Source organism: Rosa rugosa, chromosome 6 (assembly GCF_958449725.1).
Source record: "Rosa rugosa chromosome 6, drRosRugo1.1, whole genome shotgun sequence".
Lineage (NCBI taxonomy): Eukaryota > Viridiplantae > Streptophyta > Magnoliopsida > Rosales > Rosaceae > Rosa > Rosa rugosa.
The window spans coordinates 47,109,365-47,130,019 of NC_084825.1; the positions used below are offsets into that span (position 1 = coordinate 47,109,365).

A 20,655-nucleotide genomic window follows, 5' to 3' on the forward strand; every position below is an offset into this window, starting at 1 on the left:
GGGCGTCTCTTAATTTCTCGGCCGGCCTATACAAATTAACTACATGGCCTAATTCAGAGAATCGAACGTCAAAGAGAATATTTATGCGCGACTACTCACCCACATATAAATATCAAGTTAAATTCCAAACCCAGCAAGCAGCAGGTACATGAACGCTGCTCACTAACTAAGCCACTACATGACGATTAAACCTAACTATATATAAATATAAACTCATAGACTTTGGATTGTCAACATTTTCACCTCTGCGTGATGCTCATGCAAATAAGTATAACACGTAAACCAGAAAAAACGGCGTCGTCTGTATATGCACGTAGCTTCTGCATTTGCCATAAATAAGAGTCTTTCACGATCCAAATGTACCTTCGTTACAGTTCATGAATCTAGGTGACTCCATTTGTAAGTAAAGCCGTAGCCGTAAGAGTAGCAGTAGGCCAGTAGCAGTGTTCATGGAATATAAATAGGTCGGTGGAATGACTATGCCAATAGTTGGCTCCTCCAATTTACATTGGTCAGAGACTCAGAGACAGACACTTACGGAGGAGATCTAACTTTTAGTACTAGAGATGGCAATTAAGTTCCATCACGTTCACCTTCATGACTATGTCTATGGATTAGGACCATTAGGTTGTTCAATTTGGCTAAAAGAGCCGAGTCTGGACTAGCTCAAATCTCGCGGAAGATTTTGAAGGTCAAATACGAGATGTTCACGATCTTTACCTACCGTGTATGACAAAGTTCAAATTTGATTTGATTTTTTCTTGCGAGCTTGGCCCAAACGAGGAAGAAGCGAGCATAAGTTGAACTGATTCACAACCCTAGAATAAATGTTCTTAATTGCAACAAATATATGCACATAAAATTAAGGAGAAAACGTAAAAGATCGATAAGAAGAGAACAAAATACATGTTTTAAACTTTTAATTACATTCATCAAGCTAGCAAATTGCTTCATTTTTATATTGATAATCTACCAGATCGAGTGGAGATTTCTTCTTTTCATGGCCATTACTTTATCAAGCTAAGCTATAGCTTCATCTTTTACTCTATTCAGTGTACTGGCGTACTGCAATACATTCTTGACCTTAATCGATTGGCTGATCGTGAGGTTCTTTTCATTGTACGTATGAACCAAAAAGCGATAAGCATAATCTATATGAATATGATTGGAAATTTGGAACCGCCAGGAAAATTTATAGATGGATTGGCTCTTTGTCATCATCGATCAATTACAATCCAACACTTGCAATATGTCTAAATTGATACATGCATATATTGCCAATGCACGTACAAAACGTTTTCTATTAAATTGGACTTAATATTGTAAGAAACAAAAGGTAATTAAACTAGTGGGTATGAATATATGAATATGATAATACAATAGTACTGATAATTTGTGTTTATGCTATTACAATGCCAATTAATTAACAATACATGAATTACATGTGCATAATCCGATATTATTTTACTCAATCATATATTGATCAGTGCATTTGATTAAAGAGGTCTCCTAAAACTGAAGATCAGGTGTAAATATTGTTTGTAATATTGTACCATATATATATAAGCACTTAGAAAATTTTGATGGGAGCATTCAAGAAGAAAAATATCCCTTTTTATTTGTTCTATTTAATTATTTCTTTTAATAAGAGAAAGTGAAATTTCTTTTTACAATAAGTGGAAGCGATATTGCATGTTGATAGTTAACAAAAACATTTAGCAACAAGCGAAAGAACATAAGCACAAAAGTTTATTAAAGAATTCGAATCCTTCACAATATACACGAACATATATGAATAAACCGGTTAGTCCAAACACAAATCTTGACCTTCAAATCTCTTTTTATATATGCGTGTGAATAGAACGGTTAGTAGTTAGTACAGATGCAAACTACAACTTTAAAACCTAATTCGACCGAAATGATTAATTAGTGAATTGAATTACCCACCTTTTACAGACTCAAACTACGACTTTAAAACCTAACTCGACCGAAATGATTAATTAGTGAATTGAATTACCCCACCTTTATACAGTGTCATTAAATTCTTTGCATCTCTTGTGTTTCTGGTATAAACCCTTTGCATCTTAATTAGCCTCAAGGAGGATAAATGTCTTAGATTCAAAGGACTGCACCACCCGATGATGGTGGTTCCGGGGCAGGCAACCAAATGCAGAATCAAGTAACGTACCTTGCCAAATTGGCGCGTGGGCTGGTTTCAAACTGGCACACACGTGGCGCACACCCAGGTTCACTGAAACACTTTGATCTTCGCACTGTCATACACGTGGCACGATCCTGGAGACTCTGAAGCTATAAAACCCTAATGCCAATATGCATAAGGGGGCAGAGTCCTAGTATTTGGACACCATGGCTGGTTTGGAACTGGCATTTATACTATAAACTTTGTTTTGGTACTGCAAAATAGTATTATTTTCAGGATAAAGCAGCAAATGGAACTTCCAAGTCAAACAATTAAATAAAGCCACATACATTTTTAGCTACTTCTTAAACTGAATGTGCTTATTAATCTAATCTATGTTTTCATATAGTTAATAAAAATAAAAACCTGCCGCACGCCGACAAATCAGAAAAGACGGTTTGAGTCTGAAGATTCTTTCATTAACCGACCATTTGCAGCAGGTAATCTCAAACATGAACAAGCTCAATAATACAACCTATGGGGGATTCGCAAGCTAGCAAAACCCTTATATATTAATTAATTAAATTAATTTGATTATGCAGAAAAGTCAGTAGTTGAATAAGGTTTATGGCTAATTAAAACAGTTGAGATTCTTTGGGGCCGCGACTATTTTAGGAATTGGGAGAATGACAGCCAACACCCAGAACGTAAATAGTCGGCGCTCTATTAAAAACTTAATTTTGCATGAAATTGATTAATACAAAGTTTAACTCACACTAGTACACTAGCTAACTGGCAAGTGAGTAGTATTTAAGCAACAGTATTTGTTTTAATATTGCCCTATAGAAGTTCTTAGCTAGCATAGAAGATAAAGAAACAGATTTAAATTCTTAAATTAACACATTGATCATACTAGCTAGTTGACAACTTGCGGTGAAGAAATTATTTGAAAGTTACTTCAAAAAGAGTATAAAATGTCATTTAAGTTTAGTTATTAATGTGTTGTTCTACATTCTTTTTATGATGATTGATTTGGATGATGAAATTTTAATTCTTTTAGCGGTGATAGACAGACATCTAAAAAATAAAAAAGTGAGAATTACCTGATGATTAATAATTTTCACAAAACTTTTATATTAATTTAAAGAAATAATGGTATCTTATACTTAAGCTAGAATACACACAAAAAAATGCGTTACTATATATATAAAATCGGAAGTTGATTTCTCCATCTTTCGAATAGACACATGAATCTCATGATGAATGTTTGACTACAGAATGTGAACTATATCATTAGGAAGGAGTGTTGTTGGATGGTTCAGGTGGCATGAGTATCTCTTATGTATAGCAATTGTGTAATTCAAGGCGGACTCCAATGGATATTGCTGGAGCCCTAGCTGGATTTTATGCATGGAAAAATCTCACAGATATTCTTAAAGCAGCTAAATATCTCATACAGATTATTAGTTATTAGTAATTAATCACCAAAATCCACTCTGGATATCTGTTTGGGATCATACAAAATCTCACTGGCATTCCACATATCCTCAGCCAATTTATTACATATCTAGTACTGGGATTATATATTAATTACTAGCTGGTTATGTCTTAACTAATTGTTATACCTGAGATTTTGAGGTCAACGGTCAACATAATGCAGTAAGCTACAGTTGCCACCCTTCTTGCTAATGAAGTTGCCACGATGCTGGGAAAACGCAGGTGTATGTAATTCAGTAGTTCATAAACAAGGACTTGACTCATTACCATCATCATCCTAACGATCTCTGCAGGAAGATGAGCTCAGTTTTTTGGCCATCAGTGAAAAACGCAAAAACAAAAATTGAGGTCAATAAAAATGGCCCTATTATTCACTTAGAAGCTGAAACAGTGCTAATTAACACGTGGCTTCCCAATCACCATCAACCTTGATTAGTGAACACTTCTAATGAAATGAGAGTCAATGTATCACCAGACCCATGCATGGAATCTCAGAGCAATTAAAACAATAAAGAAAAAAAAAATCCATGACAACCAAAATCACTAAATTAAAGGGAAACGGCTTACGTCAGCACGTTCATGAACCCAATCCCCCACCTCCCACCCTATAAATAGTTAAATACCTCTTCAAGCTCCCATCACATTCACAAACACCTTCCACTACTCTACTCTTCAGTCACTAGCTAGGCGATCGATTTAGGAATTTACCACAAATTTGAAAATGCCTTCTTCTTCGCCAATCTCTCTCACCGTGGTGTCTGAATCCATGGTGTTTCCTGACCAGACCTCCACCCTCGGAGACCTCAAGCTTTCGGTTTCTGACCTCCCCATGCTCTCATGTCACTACATCCAAAAGGGAGGCCTCTTCACTAAGCCTTCTTTCCCTATCCAATCCCTAGTCTCGCTACTCAAGACCGGCCTCTCCCAGACCCTCACCCGCTTCCCTCCCTTGGCCGGCCGGTTGATCACAGACAAAGATGGTTACATATACATCACCTGCAACGACGCCGGTGTCGATTTTATTCACGCAGCGGCGACTGAGGTCTCCGTGCGTGACATTCTGTCGCCGACTCACGTGCCGGAGTCGGTGAAGGAGTTTTTTGCATTGGACAGGACTGTGAGCTACACCGGCCATCACAACCCAATCCTGGCAGTCCAGGTCACCGAGCTCAAAGACGGCGTTTTCATCGGTTGCGCCGTCAACCACGCCGTCATTGACGGCACCTCCTTCTGGAACTTCTTCAACACCTTCTCCGAGGTCTGCCGCGGCGGCAAGAGCTTCTCCAGAAACCCGGACTTCACCCGGGACTCGATTCTGATTTCTCAGGCTGTCCTTCAGTTGCCGGAAGGTGGCCCCAAGGTCTCATTCAACGTCAACGAGCCGTTGACCGAGAGAATCTTCAGCTTCAGCAGAGAAGCCATTCTGAAACTAAAAGCCACAACTAACAACAACAAATGGACCCAAAACGACGACGTCGCCACCGCCGTCGAGATTCTCGGGAAGCAGAGCAACGACCCTTACGAAACTAACAACAACAACAACAACGCCACTGTAACCGCCATCATCGAAAGCTGGTTCAAGAATTCCAAGCCGCAAATCACTGAGAACAAAACGGCAGCGGAGATCTCGTCGTTTCAGTCGCTCTGCGCGCTTCTGTGGAAGGCTGTGACACGCGCCAGGAAGCTACCGGAGTCGAAAACGACGACGTTCAGAATGGCAGTGAACTGCCGTCACAGGCTGGAGCCGAAGCTGGACCCGTACTACTTCGGGAACGCAATCCAAAGCATCCCGACGTACGCGTCCTCGGGAGACGTGTTGTCTAGGGATCTGAGATGGTGCGCGGAGCAGCTCAACGACAACGTGAAGGCGCACAATAGCGATAGGGTGAGGGAGTGCGTAGAGGATTGGGAGAAGAACCCGCGGGTGTTTCCGCTAGGGAACTTCGACGGTGCATCGATGACGATGGGTAGCTCGCCGAGGTTTCCGATGTACGACAACGATTTCGGGTGGGGCAGGCCGTTGGCGGTTCGGAGCGGGCCGGCGAATAAATTCGACGGTAAGATTTCGGCGTTTCCGGGGAGGGACGGAGCTGGGACCGTTGATCTGGAGGTGGTTTTGGCGCCTGACACGATGGCGGGGTTGGAGTCTGATTTGGAGTTCATGCAATATGTGTCAAACTAAGAGGAGGGAATAATCGGGTCCAGTTCGGCACCGGATTGTTGTCTGCGGTGGTGTGTTGACTTTGGGTTGACGGTGATGATTTGGTCTAGGACTTGTCTATTTGTGACTACTTTTAGTAATTTTTTTCTTTCCTTTTTCTGGTCTCGAGTATTTTCTTGTGTCTAATTAGATTTTTCTTGTTTTGGCCGTATTGGGGGCTATTAGATTATGCATTAAGCTTGTCAACTATTTTAACCTTATCTTGTCAAGTGCGGTCTTGTTTTAATATGATTTGGGAAAGTGAATAGTCAAGTACTTATCTAAAGCAGAATTAAGTTAAAAATAAATTAAGAATTGCTTCTCAATAATGTAATTAAAAATGGAGTGGACTTAAGCACAATGACATTACCAATCTTAATCTAAATTTTTAATTTTAGGCTTATTGTCATCATACAATTCACCTTAATATGAAATATATTGTGGGGTACCCTTATCTTAATCTAAACTTTAATTTCTTTAGGCTTATTGTCATCCTACAATTCACCTTGATATGAAATATATTGTGATAAATGGACGTATCGATGTATCACTTTTAATAGCAACAAATTAGCCTTACGTAATATGGATCAATCCGACAAAGTTGTGAACAGTCTCTATCTTGATAATCGTTTATGAAATTGTTAATTAAGACCTGCTCACCTAAGGGACTGTGAGGGACAAGTGAATCCGATGGCTGAAAATAAATGCACAGTTTTAAGTTGTTATAATTTCTGCTTTTATATTTAATACATGTGGTTGAGATGCATTTGTCCCTCACAGTCCCTTAAAACTGTCCCTTAGTTGAGCAAATCTGATTGTTAACTATTGTACAGAGTTGGTCTACTATTTCATCGAGACTTTATACTATTTTGTATGTAGTGACAAGCCCATTTAGGGCACAAAAGGGAGGATTGGGTTTTGAGGCAATACTGGGCCGCACTCATTTTAGCGTCGAAGTCAGAACTTCCCCTCTATCCTCATTCGTCAATCTCAAGCTTACCAGCTCTGAACTCGCAGTCTCTCCTTGGACGACAGTTAGAACTCGCAATCTCAAGCTTACCAGCTCTGAACTCGCAGTCTCTCTTGGAGCTTGGACTCAACAACCTCATCAACTCCATTTCAACCCAGATCAAACGCTTTTTCCACCTCCACCTGTCGAAGTCCACACCGTCAGCTAAGTGACCGTACTGGATCGTCAACGACGATGAGCAGAAGCCGGGTTTTGAGGAATCCAATCGCGTTCGTATTGGGGGTGGTATTGGTTTGCAGCTTTGTAATACTCGCGCTCACAATGCTACGTCTTCCAGATCCAACCACAACAGCCACCACTCATCATTCCCACAGTGATAACAAGTTACTGATCGGAAAGTTTGGGGAGATGATGATCCAAATGTTGCCGGAAGATCTAGCTTTCACGGTCTTTCTCCCATCGGAGAAAGCTTTCAAGCGGGACCTGAGGCTGGACCCGAGTGATAGTTTTGTTGGGGAGAAGATGAATGATACGTATGCAGTGGTTTCTAGAGTGCTGGGCTTCTCCGCCGTGCCGCGGAGTATTGGTTCCGAAACGGTGGCGTTTGGGAAGGAGATTTCGTATGATTCGATATCGGGGTTTGTGCTGTACATAACGAAGGATGAAGATGGAAGGCTGGTTGTCAATGGGGTTCGATCGGAGAGAGTTGATCTGAGGAGGAAGGGGAGTCTTGTGCATGTTATGGATGGGGTTCTGATGGATGCCGAATTCCAGCAATCAGTTCAGTATGACGGGGAAGAAGATTGATCGATGCAACTAACATTTTGTTTGTAATTTATGAGGAAGATAGAGGTATAGAGACCCAGAATGTAACATGGCATGAATTGCAATTTCAATTGTATAATAAAATTTGCGTTGGACTAAACCAAATGTTGATGAGATAACATGGTTATCCAAGATGGAAAGAAAAGCAGAAGTGCAAGATGGTTTATCCAATATCAGTAAACAACCCGGACAACATTGTTAAGAAAAAACTAAGCACCATCGGGCAAGTTCTATATGCATTCCTCCAATTCAAACTTGAAATACATCGATTGATGGAATGAACTTAAAGTACGCATTGGATGATCGCACCCCTTGAAAGTCCAAGCGCCGTTTAAACTGTTCTAGCTGGCTGCAGCCGGTACGGGAACTGGTTTGGAGTCTTCTGCCTTTTCGTGCTCCTTATTCTGCATCTGAAATACACCAAAAAGTTTCCATCAGAATGCATGTATGAAGCAACAACTACCAACCAGATGAATCATAATATGAAGATTGGGGATTCAATGGAATTCCATCTTACCTTGTTGTTGATCAAGTTGTGAAGAGCAATAACACTTCGGATGAGGGAAGAAAGATATATAACCAGCATCATATCATTTGTTTTCACTGCAAATGACATTAACCACATGAGTCACACAGGCGCTTAGGAACCAATCAAGCAATCAAAAACAATGAAGTATTTAGACAGGGGCAGTAATCACAGCAAGGTTTCTTTACCTGCAAAACCCTTGATCAACTCCGAAACATTCAGATTGGGGAGTAAATTGAACACATCCTACAAGATTTTGCACAGCACAATAAGAAAATGTACAAGTGTCATGGTGAAGTATCACCATCCATTAAGGCGAAATAAAATATGAATATACCAAGCTACTCTGCACTAAAAGCAACAAAGAAGATGGAGAAAGCCAAAAGCCTACCTGTAGGTGGTACAAAATCTCATGGTTCAATGGGAGCTTCTCATCAATAACGAGGTCAAGATAACTCCGGATCTCGCGGAGCCTAGCATCCAACCCCTTCAAAGCTGTGAGCTTCCCAGTAACCTGTACAAGACATGAAAATTAAGTATCTTGTATTGCCTCTTCTGAGTATACACACCATAATCCAGTACAAACACATCTTGTGTCTATGTACAAGTGAAAAACTGAAAAAGCTAATTGCAAATCTAATCAAACATACCTCTGTTGCAAGAGTGCTGATGGTTGTATCCTTCACATCTCTAAGCAAGTGTTCCACTCCTACAGATGGTAACAATTTCATTAAAACGAGAAGGACGTAATCTAGTTGAATCCCACCCACCCACAAAGGAAAGCAATGAAATAATTTGCATGCAACATAACAGAAGTCCTTTAGATTCAAAGGGCATACCGATCTCCTCAACTTCATGCGCAGCAATTTCAGAGGGTACATGAACGAACACCTTCTGGCTTTTCTGGGTAGCATTCTGTAATTACATTGAAATAAATTTTCACATGTGTAGCGTAAAAAGCAATACAAATCAAAAGACCTAACCTAAGAGTACCATTTCTAACAGCCTAGCAATACAAGACAAATACAAAAAAAAGGTATTAAGATTGTGACTCTACCTCTTTAACCTCTTCAACAGCACAGTAAGCTTTTGTGGGTATTCCCAGCTCCTTAGGTTGGACATCAATTATGACCAGGACAGGATTTGGAACATAGCTACATCAAAAGAAAAGCAATATACCATCAAATGAATAACTGATTAAGTGAAAAAAGATAGAGAGAGGAGTTGAGATCAAGAAAGGAGACGGTCATTCTTGTCGCCAAATTATACTATTCTTTTGTCTATCACCGGAAAATTAAGTAAGCACTTCGCAGAGTGAAAAGAGATAAAAAGGAGGGAAAGTACAGTTTTTCAGGGAGAAGAAGTACAAGATTACTCCTAATGATTGAAATCTAATTCAGTTTCTCTAACTTTAATTTTAACAGTATGAACCTTACATTTCTCAATTTAATTCAATGTTGTCTGTCCAACTAAATTTTAATCACGTTAAATATTAGAAACAATCATGATATTCCAATGGATTTTCAAGTCCAAGTAAAACTGCATTGCATAGGGTTGGTAATCTTACTCAGTAAACAAACTGTGAACGTCTAAGTCATTTTCTCGCAACTTTGGGCCCGTGCTGTACCATCCCACAACATGCTCCTTTGCTGAAAAAAAGTTCTACTGTCAATTTTCCATCACATCAAATAACACACATCTGGTTAAAAAAAGACGGATATGATAACTAGTACCATTAATTCTCTTCGACATAGAATACATGGCTTCATGGTAGTTGTGATCAAGAAACCAGATACTTGGGTCCTTGTCATCTTCTTCAAAGGGCACTGTGAAACGAGATTGTAAAGTTTACATCAGTCACAAAGTAATTTGTTTGATGTCGAAACATATAAGATCTCCAAAATCAACATGGAAAAGGTAAACTAAGAAAACCTTCCAGCATGGCTTTAACATAACAAAGACAGCAAAGCTAAAGTAGTACAACAGTACTGCATTATAGCAATGAAACTTGAAATAGTAAAAAAATCCCAACCGGTAAAGACAATCCAATCAAACTACAATGCAACACGCAAGAAGGTTCATAATGCCGCACAAAAACTAGTAAATTTTGTTCAAATTCAAAATTCCAAGCATTACGAAAACAATCCCGCAGCACAAAATTGCATGTTTATGCTACAACACTTCGGTTCCGCTCGAGTTCAATTGCATGTCTAGACTGAACTAACTCTACAAACTCGTATAGATGCACCATAAACGCAACCATTAGAGCAATTTTCAGTTCAAGCTCACAGCAATTCTCAAAAGCATACTTCATATCATAACCTAAACACAAATTCCCAAACAAGAAAACAAAAATTCCGCACTCACTGATCAAAACTGACCTAATTAGATCCAAAAAGGGGGGAAATTAAACTTCAAACAGAAACCAACGAGATCCAAACAGCACCGAATAGCGAAAGCAGAAGCAAAATAGTCCAAAGAGCGAGAAAAGAAACTCACCGGCGTAGCTGTTGCTGACGTCAACGGTGCCGCGGTAAGAGGAACCGAGGAGAACCCCAACGACGCGCTTGCGAGTGTCCTTGGCGACCCGGTTGTAGTTGTCGACGATGCTGAGCAGAACCAGAGGGTGAACTATCACCTTCTCGATCGGCCTCGCTGAGATTTGCTGCGTTTTAATCACATCCATTCTCAATTTCCAGTTGCTTCTTCTCCAGGAAACCTCTCTACTTCTCAAGCTCTCTCTCTCTCTCTCTCTCTCCCTTTGCTTTCTCAGTTGTTTCTCTTACCTCCCACCGAGCCTGAGTTTTATTTTATACAAAAGAGAATTTGTATTGAGGCATGAGTTGGGCCTGATGGCCCAAGTTATGGATATTGGGCTGCGTTTGCAGGGATGGGCCAGAGACTGGGCCTGCTAAGACGTAGGCGGGCAATTAGTGTGGATTTTCTTTTTCTTTTATAAAGGAAAAAGAAGATTCGAACTTAGAACCTCTAAAAACTAGACAAAGAAGATAGAATAATATAGTTTAATCAATCTCGGAGTAACTTTTATATCCTACCTCTTTGCTTAAGCTCTGTTATGAGCATCATGTGATGATAAATGTGAGGTTGCACTTTATATATGCCCTTCTTCTACCCTCATTTTCTAAATCGTTGTTGATGAAAAATGCTTGTCAATATGTGCATTATTATGAATGAATATTGTTAAACAAAATGGTTTATCAACCAGAAAACGCCATTGTCGATAAGTTGTTCCAGAGTGGGATGTGATCCTCACTTGCGCAAGCTTTGACTGATTTCGGAATCATGCATCAAAAAGGGTTGTGGCAGGTGTGGGAATTAGCTAGATTAGCACATGAAATTCAAAGCTGGAAGCAAACCCTAGGTAGGTATGAGTATGACCAAGCCAATTGTAAGTCAATTACATTACCGCGAGTACATTTATGCATTCCAAGGAGACATTTCTCATGTGAGGAAGCGAAATCCAATTTCCAAGCATTCACAGAATTACAAGAATACAACAGAGTAAATCACAGAGAAATTAATTTACCACAAAGTTTTCTGAGCATGCAGAGGAGAATGTCCAAGACTAATATCCAATATTTAATTCAAACAACAAAAGTTTCATGAGAAATTAATTTCATTAAGTAAATTATTGATCAGCTACAAGTTTCATTTCTCTCCGGCCCCCTTCCACTTTCTGTTCACCATTCATGCCAGTTAACCCTAAGTACTACGAAAATGATCAACAGCCACGGTAACTGGCTAGAGACTACTCATAAAGTTCAAAGGAAGCTTAAGCGTAGATCCAAAGGTGGATGATGATGATCCATTTCTGCCCCAACAGTGTAAGTAAAACCTCTAGTATTCTCTTTGCAACAAAACTCATTTGCATAAAATCTCAGCTTCTCTGCTCCTGATTCATCGAATGAGTTTATTGGGAAGAGTTGAAGCGTCTCAATCACTCTTGCAGGCTCTGAACTAACTTGATTAAGCACTTCTGAAAAGAAAATGGAACATAAGCACAATATCAGCACACAAAAGAAACATTAAGAGATCTAGAGAGAGCTCCTATATATAGAAACAAACAAAGGTACTTGAAAACAGAAAATTACATGTCAACTAAGTTACCTTTTGGAGAAGAAATCTTGTCATGATCTCGACGTATGAACTCCTTGTCGATATCAATGGAAACTTTGCGGCGCTTCTGCCTCTCCCTGGCTTTGTGATTCTGGAACCAGTAGAATACATTCTTGCTCTCGATCTTTCCATAAAAGCTTAACTGAGTAGAGATTTTCTGAATCTGATCAGTGCTGGGGGTTCGGAGTCCAGACCTGAACAGGTCCGTCAAAACTTTGACCTGCTCAGTAGTAGGATTCCAACGCCCACACTTGTTATTACCACCATTACCACCACCGCCACCGCCACCGCGAATACTTTTAATACAAAACCCTGACATATTTTCATCCATTTTCAGCTTCAAATGCCTAGAAAGAAGAAGTCTCTAAGTCTCTGCTGCTTCTGAAACTTTCTTTCTGAGCTTCTGAACTCAAAATAGTGTGAACCCGTGTGCATATATAATACCCTAAAGCTAGCGACTTGTTCAATTTAATAATCATTATTCTTTGTAATATTGTTTATGGAGTAGGTTTTTGGTCTTGATGTTTTATTGAAATCAGCTAACCTTTTGTTAATTTATTGCAGTCTGCTTTGTTTTTAGGGAATTTGAGATTGAATTATATGGATTTGTTCGCACTTAATTATATATCTATTTCCTGGTTTTTGTGCACTAGAGATAGATATAGAGGAACATGCGCCAAAGCTGCCAATATTCAACATCGGTCGGCGAGATGAGGCAACATGAAAATTTCACTACTAGTGTATAAATTTTGTTTTAACTAACCTGTGTTTTCTCCTTGAGTTCATATATACACTGGCGCAGAAGTTTCAATGAAAGCAAATTGCCTCCACTATTGTTATTTCAGTACCTCAACATTACTTTCTCTAAAAATTATGAAGTTAAGATGTTCGACAACTTCACTTACTGATTTAAGACAATAGCAACTCGCAGATCGTATAATCTAGCAGGCGAGTTCTGCACCTTGACCTCTAGGAAGGAAAAATCCTAGATCCTCAGTGCACATATATATTTGTTCATTTCTTCATTGCTAGGGTTTTGTGCTTTTCAGTAAAATATGCATATTCTTCTATTATATATTAATGTGGTTGATCTTGGGTTTAGTTTTATAATTCTCATGCATATATATGCTTTAGTAGACTTATCTAGTAATAAGGCCAACACCACAAGGACATGGGAGTAAGCCAAGCATGACCATATTTAATTCAGATGGTGTCTGCTAAAGACCCTATAGAACAGTGCCAAACCCACAGTATTATCTTAATTGGGTAATTTAACCAAAAGAAACAAATTTAAGATCGATGCAAGTGAAAGTCAAAATTACACATTGTCTGATCCAGATTGGAGGGTTGTGATCGCAGCAGACTGACAAAGATACTGAGTTAGGTTTAGTTAGGCTGGTTGACCCCATATATGAACAGCTCTCTCAGTCAAGTAGTGTGGGGATGAACCTCATTTTAAGGGTTTTAAGGGAGTGGGAACATAAAGAAAGGGACAGTGAAGCCACCAAATTGAAATTAGGGAGAGGAGGAAAGACAACTCATGACCGGCCAAAAGGGGGAGACAAATTGGAGTTTGTTATGTCATGTGGCTCCTTGTCGTAAGCAAATTAAGTGCCCTTTTACCTGTCACTTGGTTTGGTTTATATTTCGGTTTCAAACATATAGAAGTTTTGGACAGAAGCTTCTCATTTGATTGAAGGTGACAAATTCTGGGAGTGATCAAAAGTAATAGGTGAAAACTTTGTACTTTGGGGCTTGTCCCTACACAGGTAATGAATATCATGAAGTTTGAAAATTGATTCTGAGAATTGGAATTTGGAAGCAACATCTTATAGAGAAGGAAAAGATAATCCTGCTTGATAATATCAGGTTTCCTTAAATATTTGAAATTCGTCCGGCGAACGCCTTAGAGGCTTGTGCATATACATTCAGCCCTAAATCCAACACGGAGGAATTGTCGATTGGACAATTTGGATGTAAGAACTTCTGGAAATGATGATTCGATAGCATATTAAATAACTTGTAACCTCAAAACATATATATTGTTACAAAAATGAAAGAACAATGAACAATTTATGGTTTTCACGTTAGCTAGCTTTGTCGAGTTATCTATGCTTTTGTTCTCTTGAGTCTTAAGGTAATTTCTAGGACAAAATTGTTCAACAAAGAATGAGGAGATGATAATATATATTATCAAACCTCTTAATTACTTTTAATATCATGACAAATAAGTACTAACCTCAAAATCTTAAATTGTTAAATAAATATTGAAATATTGTATATCAAATAAATACCGAAATAAAACGTGTATCTTCAAGATTGTGAGTATAATTGTTTTGATCCACCTCTTTTAAAGTGACAAAATCCCAAGAAAAGTCTTCGAGCATGCACGGTTTGGTCTGAAGATGTGGAATAATGTATATAATTGCCAGTCAAGATCGAAGAGCAGTAGTGGCAACTTGTGCTGTGTTGGGCACTTTGTACAATTCCCGAGGATGTTGTGTTCACGATGAGCAAAATATTTGTCTGTTTGCTCTTGGAACACAATAGTTTGCTGACTGCTGTCTGTGAATGAATCTGATCTAACTCTTAGGAGTCCCATTTTTGAACTACAATAAACAAACCTATAGTGAACATGGTATGCAGGGTGATCGATGACTATGATAACATGATCACCAGGACACTAAATTTATGGTACTTGCGCACTAGGGTTTGCTGGGTAAGTGCCCCTGCCAACCCATCATCGCTATCAAAACCTTGAACATGTCTCTTAATGGAAGAGCATAAAACAAAAAGACCATTCTGAGCTTTCAAGTCATTGTTGAATCAGCTGTACTGCCCTTCGTTTTGAGATAGAAAATTGATTATCTAGGGCAGGCTATACATCATATACTGTCGAATATGAGAGACCGAGTTGAGTAATATAGGTCATCTCAGGCTTCGAAACCTCATAAACGTCCCTAATTTGATGGAACGCATGCTTCTCGATCAATGCATCTTACTATATAAGAACATTTGACCGATGCCAAACTCAAATTGAAATCAAACATTTGAATTTAACAGTTGTACATATTGATAATAACCTAATAAAAGAGAGTAAGTTGAAGGGTAAGTAAGATTGGTAAAAGAGCCATGCATGGTGTCCTGTTTGTGTGTCCTTTGTAATTGTCCATCCATCCTACACAAACTTTTTGAACTCGATCATTTCTAAAGATAGTAAAGGGAGTGAAGGTGTCAATAAAAAATATGGAACAATATAGATGAGCTTGAGTCTTTGAGACATGAGAAAGATGTGAGAGATTCGAGAAGTAGTCTTCGTTTGCTAGAATTAGGGCACGCGTGAAATCCAGGCCGCCCACTAAAAATCTCCCCTTCTTTTCGATTTTCTTGTCTCCATTGCCATTGCTGCTTATAATTTAAGCACTGAGCAGAAGAGGATTAGTGGAAGCTTCACTGCCATCATCCAGACAAAAAGGCCAAAAGCCACCAATGATTATTCGTAGTTTATTATATTTAAGAAAGAGAATATGGTTTTAGGGGAAAGCCAGTAGCGGCTGCTGCCTGCTGGTATGTCATTACTGGCAAAGGCCAAAGTCCTTTATTAGCATCCTTTACTGTGGGAGCATCTTTATGCAACTAAATCAAATGGGAGTGCTGAAGGTGTCTTGATGAAACATATTAAATCTCACCTTGAAAATTTTGAGTCTAGTTATTGCCTTATTGGGTATATATACGTCCCAAGAGTCTATAATAAGGTGGGCACATTGCACAGAAAAAGTGGCTTACTTCAATTTTTCTTGACGATATTTGTCCAATATAACTTGCAAGTCTTTAAAAGTTTGAGGCTGTGGTGTCTTTTGTATTTCATTTTTTTTTTTTCCTCTCGATAAGACTATCTTTTTAGCAAGGCAAGGCGATTATACAACTCCATTACTATCTTGTAAGTTTTATAATCAATCATGATGTCGGAAACTAATGTCAAGTAATGCTAATGATACTTATATCTGCTGAGGCCAACAGTGTCCATACAACTGATACAAGCAAGGTTAGGCACTTCAAAAGTTATGTCACAGGTGGATATTAATATTAGCTAGATCAATTAACCAATAAGTCACGGCTGACTAATTAGTGTCAACTAAACCATCGTCATCGTCATCTGGTATTTACCAGAGTGTTCACCGAAACATGTAAAAGCATCATCATCTCTTGTCGGCTTCCAAATAAGAGTCACTGGACAAACAATGCCTCCAAGTACAAGCATCCAATTCAGACACCAAAATTTCATGAGTTTATTCTGTTGAAATCCACATAACAACAGAAATAATCCTATCATTAGATTTGTATTATGTGGCAGTTCTGTTATTAACAGATTGAGTAGGGACCTGAACATCGGAAAACATACACCATCTTACACTGATTTGAATATGCACTCTCAAATCATCTCAACAAAATTAGGCAATTAAGCAGTATGATTGGAAGCCGAACAATAAAAGGTTATGTTCCTAGTCAAAACTCAAACCAGATGAAACAATCTCGAATAACATTGAAATCCCTACCTATATTCAAAATGAAGCAAAGTATTACAACCTTCTCAGAAAACAATGGCCACAGATGGCCATATATCACTAATATGACTTTGTAAGAAAAAATTGTCTTGGCACATAGATCTTCAAAGTGGATAGGCCTTACAGAACCTGAGCAGCTGTGTTCAACTTTTCAGCTAGGGTAAGCTGTGTCCTGGTGATACTCGACAAATATAGCAAGAGCATATTGTCCTGCAAAAAACAAAATCACAGAAGTTTAATATAGAGAAAATTGCATGCAGAAGATTTAACTACAAAATTGAAAATGTATTTCAAAATTTCCTAAAGGTAACAAAGGTAGCTTTTGTTATGATCTGAGGTAGTCAAGGATTAAGAGATTCAACATATATACTGAAAACTACTCGTTATTGACAAAATTAGCAAAAGAGACTTCATCATACCTGCAAGCTGTCATTCACTAGCTTATCAAAAACTGCAGGAGACAATTTTGGAAGAGATTCTACAGCATCCCATAGAAACCTCCCTACATTGTTATCTGGTGCAACACGTCCTTCCTGAAAACAAGATCCTTACGTCAACATTGAAGAATGTTACATTCAAGAACAAGTATGCCAAGACTGACTGAAGAATGTTAAAATCCTTACGTCAACACTGTCAACATATTTATACACGTCATCGATTAAAGCTAGCAGCCGCTCCATTGAGGCTTCCATTCCTTCTAAATCAGTTGGAAGCTTGTCAGTCATTGTTGTCTTAAGAATATCAACTGCCATCATGAAAAATATGTTACACATCAGATTGCCATTAAGCTTAATTCCAACAATCATATGCAAAAATATAAACCCATATGCATGACCCTATTTCTGATTAATGAGAAAACAACAGTCAGAGAAGCACGCGTCCTTTTTCTAATCAATAACATGATCTAATATGTATGCACACAAATGTGCACATGTATGCATATATAAATACAATATCTTCTCTATGAAAGTCCTTAGATAAGGGGCAGGCAGTATATTAGATTGCCATAAAGCTTAAAACCCAACAATCATATGCAAAAAAATTACTTGAGTTCAACCCATGATTCCTGACTAGATGCATGATTCTATTTCTGATTGATGAGAAAACGACCGAGCCAGAGTAGTACCATCCTTCTTTTTCTAATCAATAAAATGATCTCATATGTGTGCATACACGTGTGCACATGTATGCATATTTATCTGATCACGAATAAGAAATATGACCACATTTACTTTTCTGTGTATAGAGGCATATGCATATGTGATTTACATACAAGTGTTCGTCATGCAATACACAAATGCTATATGCATCAATAGAAATTTCAACAGAACCCAGGAAAAATATTAACTGTCCTTTCTGGAAGAAGACCCCTCTATTTTCACAAAGTGAATGGGAAAAAAAATACAATTGATAACATTTTGAATGCCTCATTTGACCTACTGAAAATCAGTGAAATAAGTCATACACCCATGCTGAAGTTCATATGTTGTGTTCATATCAGCAAAAATATGGATCAACAATGAATCAATGATAGTGAAAAAATGAAAAATGAGATGGTCAATGTGAATACATACATCCAACTCGCTCGGCTTCAACCATGCGAAGATCAAGAGGAATTTCTTGAAACTGTGCTGCAAGTGGAAGTTGACGATCTCCTGCTTGTCGACCTCCTGCTTGCTGTTGTTCTCCATGAGACAGAGACAAATTTGACGAAACATATGCTTTTACTGTACCCTCTCCATTACTGAATCCCGTATCAACTGTCAAATGAATTGGGTTGGGAACCTCTCCAGAATAGAAATCATGGATTAATACACTAGAACCAGTAACTCCAAGACCGGTTGAGTACCTACAGACATTGATGAAAAGCACAACAATGCAAATTTAATCAAACGGTCAAGACATAAAAAATGCATGAGAATCAGTATTTCATACTCTCATCATACATCTACCAAACAACTTTTCTATCACCTCCCATTTCTTTATTTATCAATTCTTATTTCGTTGTGTAACTGACAACATAAATTGAAAGATGCATTCAAAATGAATATCATTATAACAAGCACAGGACTGCCCGAAAACTGTCAGGGTGATAACTAGCATTTTGTTTATCAAAGAAAGAACAATAAAAAGATTTCTATAGCAAGAGAAAAGTACCATAAAACTTACCATCCAACAATGACTTCCTTAGGATTCACCTTTTGCTGAGATATCAGCATATTGTGATGGTAATCAATGTCTAAAGCAACCTGCAAAATACGCAAAACAAAAAATGTCTAAACACCTTTACAAGAATCTCAATATGAAGAATAACAAAGCACAGATGAATGCCCATGGTATAGCAAGCTGATTACATCTACTGTATCCTAAATCATAACAATGGTGTTACATACTATTCAAAATTTCTTCATCTTACAACCAACTATTACTTTCTCGAGAAGGAAATAACAATATTGCTACGATAATCAACCCTAACTTTTTCATCTTCATCTTCAATTCAACTCATTCCTCTCTCTCAAAACACATTTTCAGCAGAAACTTCACCACACTTACAATTATCCACAACTAGATAACTAGATAATGCATATCAGTAAAGAATTGAGACTCGGAGACAAATTGCATCTTCTAAGCAACCAAAACCAAAAACCGAAACGAACAAAATTAAATTGAAATCAATCCAAGATAAATCAAAATTCAAAAACCTAACCTAAAATCCAATTCCATCTAATCACTAAACAAATTCAAACAAACACACAAGGCCGATGAGCGTACCTGCTCGGAAAACTCGCTGTGAGGAACGGCGTAGGAGTTTCTGATGTCGACCGTGCCATCGGGGAGGACGGAGCCGAGGAGCGTGCCGATGACGCGCTCGGTCTGGTCAGGGCGGCGGACGTAGCAGTCGCAGATGTTGAAGATGACCAGAGGATGAACCTTCGCCGTCAAGGTCGGCGAGAACTGTAGCACCGTGCGCTCGGTCACCGCCATTTCTCTCTGAGCTTCGTTGGATCTGGCTCGCTGGGGCTAAGAGAGAGTGTGGAGCTAACGGCACAGGGATGGCGCGAGCAACTAGGGTTTTGGAGGAGATAGTGGAAAGCTCAAAGCTGGTTCTGATTGTATTTGGGGATCTTTTCTCGGTCTCTCTGAGTTGGGCCGATCAAGGCCCATTGGACTTTAGTTTCCATGAGTGGCTTTGCAGAGGAGGCCCATCGAAGTATCGTATCCAATTCGGGTCGGGTCGGGTCAGGGGATTAAATTTGTCGGAAAATAATCACTTAAATCCAACCTTAATTAACGACAAGAAATTCAGTTTATTTAATAGGCAAACCAACAAGGATTTTTTTTGTTTTCGTTTTTGTCTTTGTTTTTGAGAATAGACACAAACCAGGTTGAAAAATAAAGTTCTCAAGACTAAAGACATTCCCGGATATTGGGGTATGATGTCTAGAAACGACATATATTGCTTTTAATTTGAGACGTTTATAATGTTCCTACAAAAATAAAAAACGGTGCTAATAAAACTACTAATGAGATTGGTTCTTATGATCTTAAGAGTTATTAGCACCCACACGTGAAATTTTAAAAGAACAAACAAAAAGAATTTCTCTCGAGATTGTGAGTGCTATTGCAAGGCAATCAGACATCAAGTTAGAAAATTTCAAGTTCGGCCACAAGGTCATTTTTGGTTGAAAAATGAGGTTTTCTAAGACTAGAATAGGACATTTCAAATATGTCTCAAACACCAAAAATTTAGGGGGTGAAATTTGCACACCCTAATTTGCAAAGGGAAATTCGTCC

At 38.6% G+C, this 20,655-nt stretch overlaps 5 protein-coding genes across 5 annotated transcripts; 2 read left to right on the forward strand and 3 right to left on the reverse strand.

Annotated features, from left to right (window-relative positions):
* The first annotated feature begins 4,269 nt into the window (after positions 1–4,269).
* LOC133714195 (uncharacterized acetyltransferase At3g50280) lies at positions 4,270–6,110 on the forward strand. The gene has a single exon (XM_062140282.1). The coding sequence runs from the start codon at positions 4,359–4,361 to the stop codon at positions 5,817–5,819; it is 1,461 nt and encodes a 486-aa protein (XP_061996266.1). The 5' UTR covers positions 4,270–4,358; the 3' UTR covers positions 5,820–6,110.
* Positions 6,111–6,761: 651 nt separating this feature from the next.
* LOC133717188 (uncharacterized) lies at positions 6,762–7,961 on the forward strand. Its single transcript, XM_062143856.1, has one exon. The coding sequence runs from the start codon at positions 7,042–7,044 to the stop codon at positions 7,612–7,614; it is 573 nt and encodes a 190-aa protein (XP_061999840.1). The 5' UTR covers positions 6,762–7,041; the 3' UTR covers positions 7,615–7,961.
* On the reverse strand, positions 7,673–10,953 carry LOC133717186 (26S proteasome non-ATPase regulatory subunit 7 homolog A). Its single transcript, XM_062143855.1, has 10 exons — positions 10,658–10,953; positions 9,892–9,984; positions 9,726–9,807; positions 9,216–9,312; positions 8,998–9,073; positions 8,809–8,867; positions 8,550–8,672; positions 8,347–8,404; positions 8,150–8,235; positions 7,673–8,042 (listed from the first exon to the last, which is right to left on the reverse strand). Exons 1-10 carry the CDS (start codon positions 10,842–10,844, stop codon positions 7,974–7,976), a joined length of 930 nt encoding a protein of 309 aa, XP_061999839.1. The 5' UTR covers positions 10,845–10,953; the 3' UTR covers positions 7,673–7,973.
* A 646-nt stretch (positions 10,954–11,599) lies between these two features.
* LOC133717400 (WUSCHEL-related homeobox 7-like) lies at positions 11,600–12,681 on the reverse strand. The gene is made up of 2 exons (XM_062144103.1): positions 12,287–12,681; positions 11,600–12,155 (listed from the first exon to the last, which is right to left on the reverse strand). Exons 1-2 carry the CDS (start codon positions 12,624–12,626, stop codon positions 11,941–11,943), a joined length of 555 nt encoding a protein of 184 aa, XP_062000087.1. The 5' UTR covers positions 12,627–12,681; the 3' UTR covers positions 11,600–11,940.
* Positions 12,682–16,703: 4,022 nt separating this feature from the next.
* On the reverse strand, positions 16,704–19,963 carry LOC133717399 (eukaryotic translation initiation factor 3 subunit F). The gene is made up of 6 exons (XM_062144102.1): positions 19,633–19,963; positions 19,030–19,109; positions 18,435–18,709; positions 17,484–17,605; positions 17,280–17,393; positions 16,704–17,070 (listed from the first exon to the last, which is right to left on the reverse strand). Exons 1-6 carry the CDS (start codon positions 19,843–19,845, stop codon positions 16,981–16,983), a joined length of 894 nt encoding a protein of 297 aa, XP_062000086.1. The 5' UTR covers positions 19,846–19,963; the 3' UTR covers positions 16,704–16,980.
* Between the last annotated feature and the right edge of the window lie 692 nt (positions 19,964–20,655).

Coding starts and splice junctions, on each gene's coding strand:
- LOC133714195 (XM_062140282.1), top strand. CDS start 4,359: ATGCCTTCTTCTTCGCCAATCTCTCTCACCGTGGTGTCTGAATCCATG.
- LOC133717188 (XM_062143856.1), top strand. CDS start 7,042: ATGAGCAGAAGCCGGGTTTTGAGGAATCCAATCGCGTTCGTATTGGGG.
- LOC133717186 (XM_062143855.1), bottom strand. CDS start 10,844: ATGGATGTGATTAAAACGCAGCAAATCTCAGCGAGGCCGATCGAGAAG. Junction 9,313..9,725: donor GTTCACAGTTTGTTTACTGA/GTAAGATTACCA, acceptor CTTTTGATGTAG/CTATGTTCCAAATCCTGTCC. Junction 9,074..9,215: donor CTGTTGAAGAGGTTAAAGAG/GTAGAGTCACAA, acceptor ATGTAATTACAG/AATGCTACCCAGAAAAGCCA.
- LOC133717400 (XM_062144103.1), bottom strand. CDS start 12,626: ATGGATGAAAATATGTCAGGGTTTTGTATTAAAAGTATTCGCGGTGGC. Junction 12,156..12,286: donor CAAGATTTCTTCTCCAAAAG/GTAACTTAGTTG, acceptor TTTTCTTTTCAG/AAGTGCTTAATCAAGTTAGT.
- LOC133717399 (XM_062144102.1), bottom strand. CDS start 19,845: ATGGCGGTGACCGAGCGCACGGTGCTACAGTTCTCGCCGACCTTGACG. Junction 18,710..19,029: donor AAGGAAGTCATTGTTGGATG/GTAAGTTTTATG, acceptor CAATGTCTGTAG/GTACTCAACCGGTCTTGGAG. Junction 17,606..18,434: donor TGAAGCCGAGCGAGTTGGAT/GTATGTATTCAC, acceptor TCATGATGGCAG/TTGATATTCTTAAGACAACA.